Source organism: Pholis gunnellus, assembly GCF_910591455.1.
Source record: "Pholis gunnellus genome assembly, chromosome: 11".
NCBI lineage: Eukaryota > Metazoa > Chordata > Actinopteri > Perciformes > Pholidae > Pholis > Pholis gunnellus.
In genome coordinates, this window is record NC_136538.1 from 500,891 (window position 1) to 516,716 (window position 15,826).

Genomic DNA, 15,826 nt, shown 5'->3' on the forward strand with positions numbered 1-15,826 from the left:
CAGAATCAGTCTGACGTCCGGAGGGAGGGAATGCCATACAAGGGGGGGCATGATGGGAAAAGGCTCTTTGTCCCCAGAGTGAACCCGGCTGTATGTTGAGAGCAGAGCATTCTGACGGTAATATGAGGGTTAAGGAGATCAGGTAGGAAGGGGCGTGTCCAATGATAACTTTGTAAGTCATCAGAAGCACCTCAAAGATTCACCTCACATGGTTTTAGTTCAGATTCTAGTCGCAGTGTTCTGAAGCATTTGAAGAAATCGAGTGTTAGCACGAGGCAGACCTGAAAACAAGCCCCGACAATAATCCAGACCTGGTCCATGTGATGCAAAGGTGAAAGATTTGGTGTGCTGGTGAAAAGAGAGGGTTGAATCAAACGGAACACCACTCGTGTGTCTGACGTTGGGGGATCACAGAGCTGTGACTGTTACAAGATCAAACTGGTGTGTATGTGGAGCAGAGCCAAAGACCAGCATCGCACATTTATCAGACTTTAGGAGCAAGAAAGCTTTTCACAGCAGACAAGCAGGACTTTAATTGAATACATTTAATAAATTAATAATTTGGCCAAGAGGTGACCTATAAAGAGAGAAGAGCAGAGGCCCAATATTGTTATGAGAACATATTGATGTCATTTTATTAAAGGGAACAAGACAGAAAGGATAGGTTAGATAGAACCACTCCAGAGTATACCGTGATCAATAGTGTCAACAGCTGCCCTGAGATCAGTAGATCATTTACCATTTTTGTCGGCACATTGTCGGTGGAGGGACGAGCTCTGAACACAGACTTTTTAAGAGATGGTGTGAGAGTTGTTGAGACACGACCTTTTCTGGTACTTTTGAAAATAACTGACAGTTAAAGACTGGATAGTTATCAAGGTCTGGTTATTGAAGAAAGGGTTTAACCACAGCAGTCGTAAAGCCGTCATAAGAGACAAGTTGACAATGTTCAGAAATTGCCAGAGATCTTGAAACTATTCAGCTTGTAAAAACATAATTTATATCATATCTCTTCTCTCGGTCTTTGTCTTTGTGATAAGATCCACGTGATAAAAAAACAACAAACAACACAATGAGCACTTTCTTTACATTATATTTATTACATAGTAAAAAGTACATTACCTTTCATTTATATATATACACATTATATTCATGTAATTTCCTGTTCAAGCAGGACTCCGCACCTGATAAGAGTCCCCTCCAACAAATAAACACAGCTTACAAAACGTCTCCTGTTGGCGGCTCTATAAGGCTGTAGTGTCACCTAACAGCTGTACTGCAGTGGAGAAGTCCTTCTTTCACAACTCAATAAATAACATGTCACATCACCGAGAGGATCCCAGGGCCACACTGAGCGGATGCTAAGCTGTCCACGTCTACACCTTACTCTACGTCATTTGGCATTAAAATGGTGAATTAGTCTCCATCAGCCGGTCAGGCTCCATGTCATTGCACACAAGGCACAATCAGCATGCGACAGCGGCCTGCAGCAGCTCCACACCTGCAACGTAACCACGACTGAATACCTAGGAAGGAAACGGTAGCACTTCAACATGTTCCTAAAACTATCTGAACTCATGGGGTCGAAATCCCACTCTGCTCAGAAGGCCGGACAAAGTGGTGCCACGGAAAAAGCTTGATTTGAAGTTTAAGTTTATGTTTTGTATTCAAGGTGCTCAAATGTTATCAGCCAAGCTCTGACGTACAGATCAAGTCCGGTCATGAAATCATATTCACAAATGTCATAAGTCATAAATAAACAAGGGAACAGTTACTGTGGTCACTGCTAAAACATCGTTTGGACTTTTATGATGATCTGGTCAAATCCCTGTACTCACATGCTAATATGTGTTTCCATGGTTACCAAATGATGACACACAACACAGCTCTCAGCAGGTGGACTTCCTGTGGTTAACAGCACTAACCCTCTGCACCAGAGCTCCACTGACAGCTTTCACACCCAAATAAAGAGTTTGTCTGAATCAGACTTCATGAACAAACAATGACCCTGAAAGAGGCGGAGCAGACCTCAGGTCAGTCACTTCACACAATGTCATTTGATCCGTCTAAACTTGGCAGACCAGATGTTCCCATCTCAACTCTCTCATTTGGAATTTCAGCACGAGTTTCTAGATCAAATTTGTGCAAAAAATGTATATATTCTTTAGTTTTCTATCTGAATGTGTTAACTCTGTTATTACGCACTTCATATATTTCAGTATTTACAAAAAGTGGATAGTATTATGTTGTCCTAAGTGTGTAATCTGATATGTAGCCTTTGGCCCCACTACAGGTGAAAGCTTACTGAACTCAAATCACTGAAGAAATGAAATGTATGGAGATGGCTGATTTTCAATGTTATAATGTTTGGTAATGATTACATGTATTAAGTTACTGCTGTTACCATTATGACCTCCGTGTGATACGAGTCTACATGAAGGCCCTGGGGATTAATCATGTGTGCACAAACATGATCAAATGACATCAATACGGAACTCTTTCATTATGTGTTCGACTGATCATAAAGCAGTGAAGTCTACATGGATCACTCGCTCTGCTCCATTCAGTGGACTGAGCTCACTGCACGCTCAGTATCTCCATTCTGGAATGTGGTAGATGTGACATCTCCGTCCATCATGTGCACACAGCCCCTCTTTGTGGGGTGGGAGAGGAACTCAGAAGGTGCCAGAAATCAAGGCTTGTGTTTAGTCGTTGGGGGCAAAGAGCTCATGCAGAGTTGAACAGAAAGAAACAGAGCGGGCCAGTGTGTCCGTCTTTAGCCTCTGTGAGGCACAAAGTGATTGCTAAATAAATATAGTCCTTTTCTGTACAGCTTTCAATCAGACACTGATCAAACAGTGGTGATACAACAGCTCTGGGAATCGTATTTAATAAACAACATGCAGTACCTCCAATCCCAATAACTTACTTCCTGTCCCCGCCTGAAGTCTCTAGATGAATATGAAGCACAGGTGTGTGAGCAAAGCCATGAGGGCAGCCTGGTCTATTCAAGTTCACATCTATGCAAGAGAGGGGGGGGGGGGGTGTAATGAGAAAACATGGGAGTGACGGTGCTAACTCTAGACTAAACCCCAGTTTGGATATACCGATCCTTTATATCACACTTTTATTCAACGTTTATCCTAAATACATCAACCCGATGGTGATCAGATCACAATATTCCCACACATGAACACCAGGGCTGTAGCCTCAACAGACCTGTAGAAGTCCTGAGACCATGTCCCCCAATGCTGGTGGTAGTTTCTATCTGTGTTACCACCAGCAGAGCCCCGCTGACACTTCCTAACAAGTCTAGTGTGTGTACCACAGCCTGATGTGTGTTCTTCATCAGTTCAACTGCTGCTCTGGATGGTCCTTCATCACCATCAACACACACACACTGCAGTGAATTTGGACCCACATTCAGATACTCACTAGAGCACCACATGTGGATTCATGGACTGCCTTACTAATGGTTAGCTTTGGGTCAGAGCTTTGGGAGATTTTAAAAGAACTGACACCTGCCTTACATTCCCAAGAATAAAACGGTGGTGGGAAAACAGAATCAGAATTTGTATTTTATTGTATTGGTCTAAAATATATATGATGCATTGAGTTTAAAAGACTGGAATCAGCCGATAAAATGCTCGCCATGTGTACAGCATAAAGTCTCTCATGGTAGCTACAGCCCTGGTTGTTATCGACAGGTATGGTCAACCCACTTAACCTCAATCATATTTTTACTTTTAATACTTTTCATAGAATGACTCTATCCTGCACGTTCTGTTCCCGGATATCTGCACATACAGGAATAAAACAATGTGCACCAGAAAACCTCACGTCTTTTCTCTTTGAATAAAATGTGGTATAATTGAGGTGGCACATCTATTTTGTCTTCTCGCACATGTTACATCATTTAAAGAACCTTGTGACAAGCTCTTGAAGCTGTAGTTGAAGTCTGTGGGATCCAGTAGTTTAAGGGGTGGTGGTCTGGAAAGAGGACAGAGTGTGTGTGTGTGGGGGGGGGAGCTCTCCTATTTGACCTCGTCAGAAGGGCTCGTAGGCCTGGGACCAGGAAGCAGCGGTACAGGGGACGTGGCCTCGATGAGAGCGGGGTTCAGGATGATTGGCAGGGACATGGGCGGGACTCCCACCTGCAGGGGGGAGGCGAGAGGCTGCAGGATGAGGGGGGACTGGCTCGAGGGTGAGGGAGCCTGGGCACTAGGGGACGTTGTTAATGGCACGGGGGGAATCAAGGGTGGCACCGGAGACGAGTGGTCCGATCCTAGAACACACAGAGGAGAAATGAGTGTTCCCCCACTGCAAAGCTGGGTTTCTATTAGACCTGGGCTCATAGTTATCACACTGCTAAAGTTAGCATGAAGTTATTCATCATATTTCTTTGAATAGATGTTCAGTCCTAGAAATGTCTTTGTTCCCATTATTGCCACTAGGCTATGATGTCATCCTCATGAATGTGGTTGGAGCATACTCCTTTATTTGATGGATGTTAATTCATATGAGAGATATGAAAGAATTCATATGTATAGAATCTGTTAATATATTGTATCAGGCTTCATGGAGTGAAGCAATAGATTCAAAGAATGAGCAAAGTTATCAGCAGTTTACTCACAAGTGTCCGTGCTCTGTAATAACAGACTCTGGCTCAGCGAGGGTTAAAGTGCTCCCACATTCACTCTCATTATGGAACGAGCGGTGCACAACATTTGCTCGTGCTCAATAGCCCCATAAAGAAACAAACTGATAACACAGTATGGTGGCGACCACTTCACCTGCAGATGAAGGACTGACCTAAAGTGAAATGATCTACCTTTATAAATATCTTTCATATGTTATTTATATGTACTTCTACTCTGACAAAGATCAAAGATATAATCTCTGGCCATGAAAACGCTGAGAACTGGCACCGTATCGGCTGTGTGCAACAGGAGTCCCATGCTGTGACTGTAATGCATGTGCATAAACGCCGTGGTGATCACAGAGTATGTGGTGAGATGTGACTGCTGGAAAGCGTCAGTGTTTTACCGTTGGCACCGGCTGGTTGGGGCTCCTGGGGTGATGCTGGCCTGCTGGGGGTCCGTGTCTCTGCAGGGTTAACTGGGACTGGGGAGGTTGGCTGAGCAGCTGGCAGAGACACTTGAGGGGATGAAGGCCGGCCTGCCGAGGGTGTCGGCTGCACAGGCTCTGCTGGAGGACTGGGCACTGGATCTAAAACAAAGATGATTCACGAGAAACATCATTGTCAAGTTCCTGGTACCACAACAAACTATTATGCAAATGTTGTGGAGGCATTGCATCGAGCTGTTCACCCTCTACATCCCTGCATGTCTGCTGAGTACCTTGTATGACGGTCTGTTTGAAGAGCTCCTCCCTCAGGTGAGGCAGGAAGCACACAATTCGTTCCCAGGTTATTTCCCACAGGTCTGAGTATCCTGTCCTGGAGTCAGCGCTGTGGAAGATCCCTGCTGTGTCCATCACCAGCAGCATGTTCTTCAGGGACTCAGGGATGGCCTCCAACTACACAACAGAAACCAGAGGCAGCCCATCAGCCAGGTCATTAAATACCAGACCTGAAACCCTGGCAACCCAGTCCTTCTTCTTCCACGTTTGGTGATCTTTACATTTCTGGAGAACTTGAAGGATTACATGCTGCTGCAGCCCTGATTCCCATCTTCAGACTACTCAGCGGCTACTGACATTTCTGATGTATGAATCATTTACCATATGTATGTGTCATTTTCTTTGATGCCAATCACTGAAGTTGAAGCATATTTTCTAATAATTTGCCATATTTCATGGTTTAAATTCACACTTGACTACTAATGCACCGATCCTTGTCTTACACGTTTAGGTACATGTATAGATGTCTGCTTGGGAGATATTTTGTGTTGCTAAGATTAATAAAAATGTACAAGCTAAATAAGCAATATAAGATTTTAGTTTTTTTTCTGTTCACATTTATTGGTCATGACAAAAAACGGAGAACTTTTAACTCAAAATCCATGAGGGTATTGTCTTTGCAAAAACGCATTTAATAAGTAGTGCCCAGGTTGTGGAACGAAAATCACTTTCTAGACACTTTTTCTGAGTTCACCCTTTGGCCTTCAAACTGCATCCCATCAGAGCAGAGAACACAGATGGGCTCATGTCCACAGGTGAATGAAGGCGTCAGCTATCAGTGAGATACGTCAGTGAGCTATAATCACATTACAGTACAGTATGTTAGTAGTAAGACTATTCTCACCAGCAGGTCACTGGATCCTGCGTGCATGTACTTGTCCATGAAATCCAGAATGGTGAGCCAGAGGGCAGCAAAGGTGGGCAGGGACAGCAGAGGAGAGAGGTGCTGGAGGAAAACCTGGACCGCCGGAAAACAAGCACACATGATCAGTCCACAGCTGCTGCCGGGAGACAGAGCTCATGTGCTGCATGTTCTCCACTTCAGTGGAAATGAGATCTATCCAGATTAAATAAAGATCTTCCTCTTGGTTCCATCTTCTTGTTTTAGAGTTAACTGGGAATTTAGCCAAGGAGAATAGGCGTGTATTTGTTGTATCCTTAACTTCATGCCAATCACATGTTGGCCAAAATCAAGTGCGCACACACACACACACACACACACACACACACACACACACACACACACACACACACACACACACACACACACACACACACACACACACACACACACACACACACACACACACACACACACAATTATCATAATATAATTAGTGTTCTCCTTCAGGACCACTACAACAGGTTATTGTATCAGTAATGTGTATATGTTATTATCACCTGTTACATGTACATAAACATCGAACAAAAATTTCAGAAATCTGTGTTTGGTAGATTATTTCTCTGTTGTAACGATGCTTCTTGGCAATAAATCCTATATCATTGGAAAGCCTGTTTAGTTCCCTTTTCAACGGTGCCCCATTTGTAAGGAACATGCATTTGTGGGGTGAGCAGCACAGCTGAGTATGTGGGTTGCACCCATGAAAAATGTGCCAAATCTTCTCTGCCAATGCAAACAGCTTATTCTGCTGTTGCTATTGACTCTTGTTTGGTGGATTGGATGATTGAAGTCTATCACTAACAAGGAAGAAACAAGATGTATTTGTGTCTTTGATAATGCAATCACACTGTAAGTTGAACATCTTTTAATAAAACAAGTCTTCACCACAAACAAGGAAATACAAAAACAGCACGGAGCTCCAAGAAGAAGGGTAACACAAGCTAAACACGTCCATGTGTCTGTGGTGAAATGTGTGACAGCTGGTGTGAATGCTCTGCTCCTGTGGGAACATGTGCTGGTTGTTGTGTGTGTGTGCTGCAGTGTGTATTGTTTAAACCTTTGACAGCAGGGTGCAGGCTCTCATTCTGGTCTCCTCCATACCGCCCACATCTGCTGGGCTTATATTGTCAAGCAGCTTAGTCAGCAGCGGGAAAAGCACCTGCAAACACACACACACACACACACACACACACTACATCAGGAAGTACAAACGGACCGAGTGAGGAAAGGGACTGCAGATAAAGGAGTTGGTTTATAAAATCCAACTTCATTAGCACATTTGTATCAACCTGCTCTGTTTAATAGAAGAGCAGATAGAGGATTTGAGAGCAGCAGACATGTAGCTCTCCTTCTTTCTGACCTTATTGAAGCAGGACTCCCACTCAGTTGCATCCAGTGTCTGCAGATCATGGACCAGCAGCGCCCTCTGGAGGTAGGTGAGGGCCTGCATACGGACCTGACGTCTGGCATCACAGCACAGCCAAGCAATGCCTGCAGTGGGCAACCATATGACAGACACGAGTTATTCTCCACCTCTCATCAATCCCTCTTGATCTCCTCAGAACCAGCTACAAGCATATTGTACACATGTATGGTGCACGGAGGTGTTACAGGCAAGAACAAAGTCAAGTATATTAACATCTTACTGTCCATGTTTGAGCCTCTAAAAAACATGATCCCCCTGGTTTCATAAATGGTCTAAAACCTGGTAAAGAGCTTGTACGTTACAACACACTGAAGTTGATGAAAGAGATCATACTGACAATTCCAATTAGAGGATATCTTGCTCACATACTGTATATTGGTCACACTTCTTTCAACAAAAATAATTTGAAGGAATGACTTCCAAACATGTTTTTGCTGAATGTGTGTGTGTTAAGAAATGAGTATCTGCTGATACATCAATGTCTCGTATGTTTTTAAACTCTGTCTCTAGCTATGGCCAGCGGTGGTGTCTCAAATGTCAGGTGTGAGTTTGAAAGGTCTGACCTCTGATTGAAGAGGTCTCCTGCTAAAATATGAAGTGATACGTTTCATGTGATGTGTGGAGCAGGATTCAGCCGATTCCATTTACTTTATTTGCTGTTAAACACCAGAATGCAGTTCATCATGAAGATGGTTTATGTATATGCTGATTGTGAAAGATATGTTTTGACCTCATTTCAAACAGGCACAATTTAAGGCCTTGTGTAAAAAATAGAAATGTATTCCCGAGTCGAAGGTACTTTGTACAGGACGCATTAGACGGTCCTCCTGCATGTTGTGACAGCGGCGTACCTTGCAGCAGCGGGCACCAGCAGCTGGTCCACAGGGTCTGGGAGTCGGCCTCGATCTTCCTTCCTGCAGCCTCCAGGTGGCGCTGCTCCTCTGCCCAGGAGCTGTAGATGCTGGCAGCCCGTGTGTGCAGAGTGTGCATCAGGTCTAACAGCTGCAAACACCAACACCAATGTTAACAATACCAGGATGTACGGCTTTATATCTGCAGTAGAAGTCTAAATGTCAAGTGAAAGTGAATACAGGGTGTGTACACTCAAATATTGGGATTTTGAGGTTTAAACCACATGAAGTCAATTACACAAGTCCTTAATACATCTATCTCTTTAAATTATTTGATACAATCAGTATCAATACTGTATATTATAGACATGAAATGTTATAGCTGTAACTAGGTGCTTGTCATTTATAACCTAAATGTGTTTTTGGAAAACAGTCGAAAAACTGTATTATAATATAATAACGGCATATTATCCTTTAACCCAACACTCCATCCAAACATCACACCAGAAACAGGAGGAGGAGGAAACCAACAGGGTGGGTGGACATGATTGGAAAAGCTACTTTGTTCCACATGACAGCTGTAAGGAAAGCTTCACTATGCAACACGGGGGGAGGGGCTAAGTGACTTTAAACAAATCATTTTAGTGCTGCATGGACTCAAATGCTCACCTACACTGAATGTGCCCATGTGTGGGTGAAAGAAGATGCTGGGCTCAAATCAGAATAAGGTAGAAGTGTAAAGAGTGCTGTTGTACTTACGTCCTGACTAACCTGTAATGACACCGTGTGGTAGCTGGCCGGGACACCCTCGTCCTCCTCCTCGTCGCTGTGAGAACGTGATGGACGCTGATTGGACGCCCGGTTGCCACCTCGCCTCGTTCCACTTCCGCCCTCCTTATCCCTTCCCCCTGCCTTCTTTCTCATCCGGGACTTGGAGGAGTCGTACTTGTGGCTCTTCTTCTTGTCATGGTTGCGGTAACCTGAGGAAGCAAATTATTCAAACAGAAAACTAGAATTACAGCTTTGCGGTTGTATGTCTGCCTCCGCTAACCAGTGAAGTTACAGCGTGTCTGTGCAAAATGTCATCACTTCATAAATTTATGCTATTAGACGTTTGTGTGAAATCGTCATAATAGGCATTTTAATTTGTGAATTATGTCCAAAATCCTGTTTTGTGGGGTCACAGTGACCTTTGACGATCCAAATCTTATCAATTCATGTAGACCAGGGGGAGGTCTGTGCCAAATGTGAAGAAAACCCCTCCAGGTGTTCCTGATGTACCATGTTCATGAGCCACGTCTGTCCCCGGAGCAGAGGAGTAAGATCAGTTCAAGTGAAGACTGGGAGACCCACCGCCCCAGAACAGCACTTGTCGTTTGTTCCAATGATGACCTCCAGTAACAGAGTGAATTATGACAGCTCTCTCTCAGAGGAAAAGGTGGAAGTAGTGGGAGTTCACTACACCCCGTTTTTACTGGCAGCCGTTGGCCACGCCCCTCTGTTATGTGGTATGGCCATTATGAAGCCTAAAGAGCTTGTCATGAACTAATCACACCCACGATGGCCCGGTCCTCAAAACAACCACAGAGCGTTGGGCCATTTCCAAAACTTCCCATTTATCTTGAAACTACCTTCAACAAAACAATATGAAGTCAGACCACGAACGCTCAATCGAGTAATGGCAGGTTCTGCACTTTCTAGTAGTATCTCAAAGAGATTAGCGCCGTGCCTCAGCCCAGTGCTTTGATCGACCCATCACTTTTGTTCATCTGTGTATGTTTCCAATGGCCTGAAGCACTGCTGTAGCAGGAAATGAATAGGTCATCAGCCATTCCAAAGCACAAGTGCACCACTGCCATATCTCCAGCTTAACCCCTGTCATTGTGTAGATCACACACAGCAGGAGGGATGAATGGAAAAAGAGGAGGAAGACGTTTTGTGGGCAGATGACAAGGAGGTGAAAGCACAGAGAGAGGAAAAGAATGTCGGGCATGAGGTGCAGACTGAAGGCACAGGGTTGCTGCTGTAGTTTGAATCAAACGTTTCTACACGCTGCTAGAACATTTGATTCATAAAACAGTCTTTTCTCAAATAGTCGTCCGTGCTGGAGTAACTCGGGCAAACCATGGCAAATATAGAAAATAGTAGATTTTTAGGAATTAGAGAGAGATTGATGGATTTGTGTAATATTTGCTTGGCATACTCCTCATGTATGCACAGAGATAGAAAATAACAGACTTGAAACATAAAGGGATGCTTTGGGTCGCAGCTACGCATGAATAGCACATGTGAACAGTGAGCCATTACTCCTGTGTAGAAAGTTCATTCAGAAGTGACAGAACTAACCAATATAAGGTGATTCAGTGCCCGAAAACAGGAGTTACAGATATACCATCCATCTTCATGGATAGCAACATCAGAATCCCAAAATAAGTGGAAGATATAAAGGTGTGAATAGGACACAGAGGGTCGGACCTCTGGAACTGGGAAGTATCACATTTTGTGTAAATCTATAAGTCTAGAGAATTAGAACAAAAATACCTCAAAATGATATGAAGTTCATTTTGTTATCACACACATAAGCCACGAGTTCTATGTAAATGAACAAATTCTACCTTTATCGAAATAACAGGAATTGTTTTGTTATTATTGCTATTGTATGTCCAAACCATGTCATCATGTCCAGGCAATAAAATCTGAATCTGAATGAAGGACCTGATAAAAAGGGCACTCTCTTGACATTACGCATCAGGTGTACATCGTTATGGATGACTTCCTGAGCAGAGAATGAAGTCTGTTAGTGCTGCTCTGCTGTTATCAGAGCTTCTCTTTCTTTGCTGACATAGCCGTCCGGCCTCCAGCCTTTTAGTGCATGTTAGTACATGTGAGCGTGCCCTACTGGTTAGCTCAAAGCCGCCACTCTGCACTGCTCGCATACGGCGGTTACAGCTGATAACACCGTACAGACAGCAGCAGAAGAGTAGAACCCACCCTCTGGTTCCCCCTCAGGTAAACACTGTTAGCTCTGATAGCACTTCCGCCGTACTCTGCACTGTTAGCACTGTGAGCTGCGTGCCTTCAGTTCGCCGTCGACATGTTGAGAAGCATTGGGAATTACCCCCAATTTCGGATCCTGCACCTTGACGTTCCTAGTATATCTAGATTTCTTAAAATAGCTCCTATGAAATTTTAAATGTCTCACCTCCATTGAGGCTGGCCTCCACAAACACTCGTATGGCTCTGACACACAGCTCAAAGTTGTCAGGGGTGACGTGGGCGGCATCACGGACGATGAACGAGAGCGTCTCTACACACTTGATGAGAGACTTGGTGTCGTGCTGGCCCAGGTCCTGACCCAGCGTCAGACTGTACTGGTTTACAAGGGGATGATTCAGCTGAGCTTTGGAGTTTACTGGCGAGCTCTTACTCGTCTCCAGGTCATCTTTACCAACCTGGACAAAAGTACAAAACACAGACACACAAATATGCATCAGAGTTTGATCAAACGAATATACAAATATCATTTATTTTGAAGGTTAGAAAATGTGATCCTAAACACGTGACTGAGGATGTTTCAGTGACTGTGCATGTACAATATACAGTATGTCTCGCTGCTCATCATTCAGGTATTTTGTAAGTGTGTGTGAGTGTGTGTGTGTGTGCGCACGCTGACCACGAGCCATCCACTGCTTGCTACATCCACATCTGTCGTGGAGCGAGGGATCCTGGTCTTGCTGTGCTCCGTGTAGATCCCTGAGTCAGACGTGTAGCCCCGGTCTAAATTCACTTCACTAACATGATGAGACGGCAGCTCGCTATCTGACTGGGCTCCTGGAGACACAAAGTACAGAATTATACTTTCATTTTCTTGACTGCATGACACAAGACAAAAATGTGGGTCAAAATCAGTTTTTGAAAGATGCCACTACTTTGTGTTTGGTGAATACTCAACTTTTATGAGTTCAAAAATAACTTTTGGGACAATCGCTGAACTGTTTCGAGGGATAACAAGCAACTAATTGTATATTCAAACAGTCCAAAAGAAATATGTGAATGCAAAAAAAGACATTCCTTGTAAAATATTAACAGCATTGCATTAACAAACAAGAGGAGCGTTAGGGAGCACGCACTTAAAAGTTTGAATGTCCACATTTCAATATCAAAGATTCTTTACCACCATTACACTGATTGAACTGCAGTTTGTATTTAGATATTAAAACCAACCTGTTCTCCTCAGTATCACCAGACACAAGAAGGAGATATATGTATTTCCATACTTTATTCTAACTGTTCAATAGTCATTTCTGGGGACTTTGTTATCTTTCCTACAGTGCTAGGAATATAATGCTGGTGGGGAGATAGAGAATTCCTCATTTGGCTTGAAAGTAGTCAAATATAAACTGTACAAAGTAAACTTTCTAAAGGAAATTTGAAGAAAGTGTTGAGATATCGCGTTCACAAGAACGGGACGGACGTAAATGGTAAATGTACTGCACTTGTATAGCGCTATTCTAGTCTTCTGACCACTCAAAGGGCTTTAACACTACATGTCATTCACCCATTTACACACTGAAAACAGGGCCTACCATGCAAGGTGCCACCTGCCCATCAGGACTAAATAACTCATTCTATTTCATCCTTACTGACCGCCAGAGGCAGTGTTTAACACTGGATATCTTCTGTCTCGCGCCTGCGCAGGTCGATTATTTATATCAACAAAGTCACCTGTGACCTCGGATGACCCCCCGTCGTCTATAAGTTCCGGTGTCATCCTGAGTTCAGTCCTTTTTCATCTTCTCGCTACGCAGGTTGGCTACCATGGTAGCATAAGCTTAAACAAAGATGTGTCTACGATCAAGACATATTGGAGCTTGTCGCTGTAGCCTTGTGACCACCGGTCGGAGTTGCGGATCTCGCCCTCCAAAGGCTGCGACAAGCTGTCCCTCTTAGGAGGGAGTGGCGTTTTGTCGCCGTTCGGACCATTGAGCCCCGGACTGGTGGACGCCCCTATCATCGGTCATCACCAGTCTGATAAGGGCCACCGAAGTCGTGAAGACAGCAATCGGTGAGATCGATTAACATTGTTCTCTATTACAGTTGTTCGTTTTCCATGGTTGGCAGAGCGCTTCCGCTCTAGCTAATCGAGTGGCATACCGACGAGAGCGTAGAATTACGCCGTCATTCCGCCCTTCACAGATACGGCTATCACAGTTAGCAGTGTCCTCGCTCAGGCTAACTTGATGAGATGCTAGTTCGACTAGATCGGCATTAGCATTGTGTACACTGATTTTGTAACATTACGGCTATCACAGTTAGCAGAGTGTTTCCGCTCAGGCAAACTGGGTGAGAGACTAGTTCCATTAGATCGACATTGACATTGTGTCCATTGGGATTTAATTTGACATCTGACAGATTTCACAGTTAGCAGCGTCCTCGCTCAGATGCTAGCTAGATAAAGCTGGTACTGGGACTGTGTCCATTAACTTTGTAACCTTACGGCTGTCACAGTTAGCAGAGTGTCCTCACTCAGGCTAACTTGGTGAGATGCTAGTTATACTAAATCAACACTGATGCTGTGTCCATTGATGCTTTTTATGCATTACGGCTGTCGCAGTTGGCAGTGTCCTCACTCAGGCTAACTGGTGGGACACTAACTAGACTAAGCTAATACTGGGATTGTGTCCATTGATTTTGTAACATTACGGCTATCACAGTTAGCGGAGTGTCCTCGCTCAGCCTAACTGGTGGGACACCACTAGTTATAGCGACTGTCCTAGTGAAGAGAGTGCCCTCGCTCCCCTCTCACTGTAAGGACTGTTTTTTTGGCCTGTTTCCACAGTGGCAGAGTGCTCTCGCTCAAGCTAACTGGTGGGTCACCAATATCTGCGACTGCCCAAGTGAAGAGAGTGTCCGTAGAGATCACTCCCCTCTCACTGCCCCCTGCCTGTTCTCTCAACATTCATCAGAGCGCTCCCGCTCAGACTGACTTGGAATTCCGCATCAACTAGTGGGACATGGGTTCCCCCAGAATCGCGGCCATGTTAAACTCTCCCGGCTGTAGGACCTGTATAGCTCCTCTTCAGCCTGGGGACGGCCATGACCTCTTGCCTTAGCCTCGAGTATCTGAGGGAGGGCCTCTCGGAGAACCCAGGCAGGACCTGCGGCATCATGCCTTGAGCAGTAAGGTCTGCTAGGCTGGCTGAAATGGAACACCTGATGCTTGAGTTTTACCTCCCCCTGTCAGGACAGCTGAATCCAGCTCAACCTACCCTGATCATTTTGCATGGCACTGGCACGCCTGCAGTGGAATACACAGCAGCCGGAACTTCCGCCTGCGAGTGCCTTCTTCAGGCGCCTTCCCGCCCTCACCACCTTTTTTGTTCCTCCCTTCGAGGAATATCTAAGGGAGTTGCATGCATGCTGGAGAGACACCAGGGCTCTCTCCTGCCTTACATCAGATGGCCGAACCTGACGGCCATGCAGGAGCTGGCAAAATTTGGCCTTGCATGTATGCCAGCCATTTAGCTGACTATTGTGTCCCTCATAGTTTTCCCCTGAGGAGAATCTGAGGCCCGGTGCCAGGTGCCCTCGATCCCAACATTGGGTCAAGGATGACCTGCTATCCAGGGCTTATGACACAGCAGCACTGTGGACTGTATCGGCAACTCCCTGTCCCACCTCATGCTTGCCCTCGCAGCTTCTCTGCAGCAGGCTACTTTCGACGCTTTCGCCTCCAGCCTAAGTGAGGCTTCATTACAGGCATTTGCGCTCATGGACTTGGATGTATGATGTCCACCCTGGTCCAGACTCTCCGCCAGGTTCAAACCTGGTGAGCTGTTCGGGTCAGCTGCTATACAGGCGCTTCAGCGAACTGCTAGCCAGACCAGGCAGCAGTTCTCTTGTCTTCACAGGGACATGCCTGTACCCCGCAGACCTAGGGGTCCCACTTGGTTCCCCAAGGCCGTTTTGTCAGCCTCCAGCTTACCCCAGTAGCCGCCACAGGCCTCAGCGTCTCGCTGAGAGGCCGGCCAGCTACCAATACAACCCTACCTAAGTCCCCGCCGGGCAATCTCCGAACTTGGGGACTGACAGTCACCTCCATAACCTCCAGAGGCAGGGGGGCCAGGAGACTGGGTCTCCGGGCCGGCTGTCGGTTTTTTTCTCCCAGCAGCAGATTCCCAAGGGAGAGTGGTTCACGTCTGTCGACGCCTATTCCCATGTTCCCGT

At 45.2% G+C, this 15,826-nt stretch overlaps 1 protein-coding gene across 3 annotated transcripts in view; it reads right to left on the reverse strand.

Moving 5' to 3' along the window:
• Positions 1-1,129: 1,129 nt before the first annotated feature.
• Positions 1,130-15,826, reverse strand: part of gbf1 (golgi brefeldin A resistant guanine nucleotide exchange factor 1) — a 100,760-nt gene continuing 86,063 nt past the window's right edge. For 2 of the 3 annotated variants that reach the window (XM_079169069.1, XM_079169070.1), the window contains exons 31-40: positions 12,273-12,430; positions 11,802-12,051; positions 9,359-9,579; positions 8,600-8,750; positions 7,683-7,813; positions 7,380-7,481; positions 6,266-6,379; positions 5,361-5,538; positions 5,047-5,229; positions 1,130-4,285 (exon numbers count right to left, since the gene is read on the reverse strand). In XM_079169069.1, coding sequence (XP_079025195.1) covers positions 4,035-4,285; positions 5,047-5,229; positions 5,361-5,538; positions 6,266-6,379; positions 7,380-7,481; positions 7,683-7,813; positions 8,600-8,750; positions 9,359-9,579; positions 11,802-12,051; positions 12,273-12,430 — 1,739 coding nt within the window. In that variant the 3' untranslated portion in view covers positions 1,130-4,034. The remainder of the gene's footprint in view (positions 4,286-5,046; positions 5,230-5,360; positions 5,539-6,265; positions 6,380-7,379; positions 7,482-7,682; positions 7,814-8,599; positions 8,751-9,358; positions 9,580-11,801; positions 12,052-12,272; positions 12,431-15,826) is intronic. The other variant, XM_079169071.1, reaches the window with a different exon arrangement.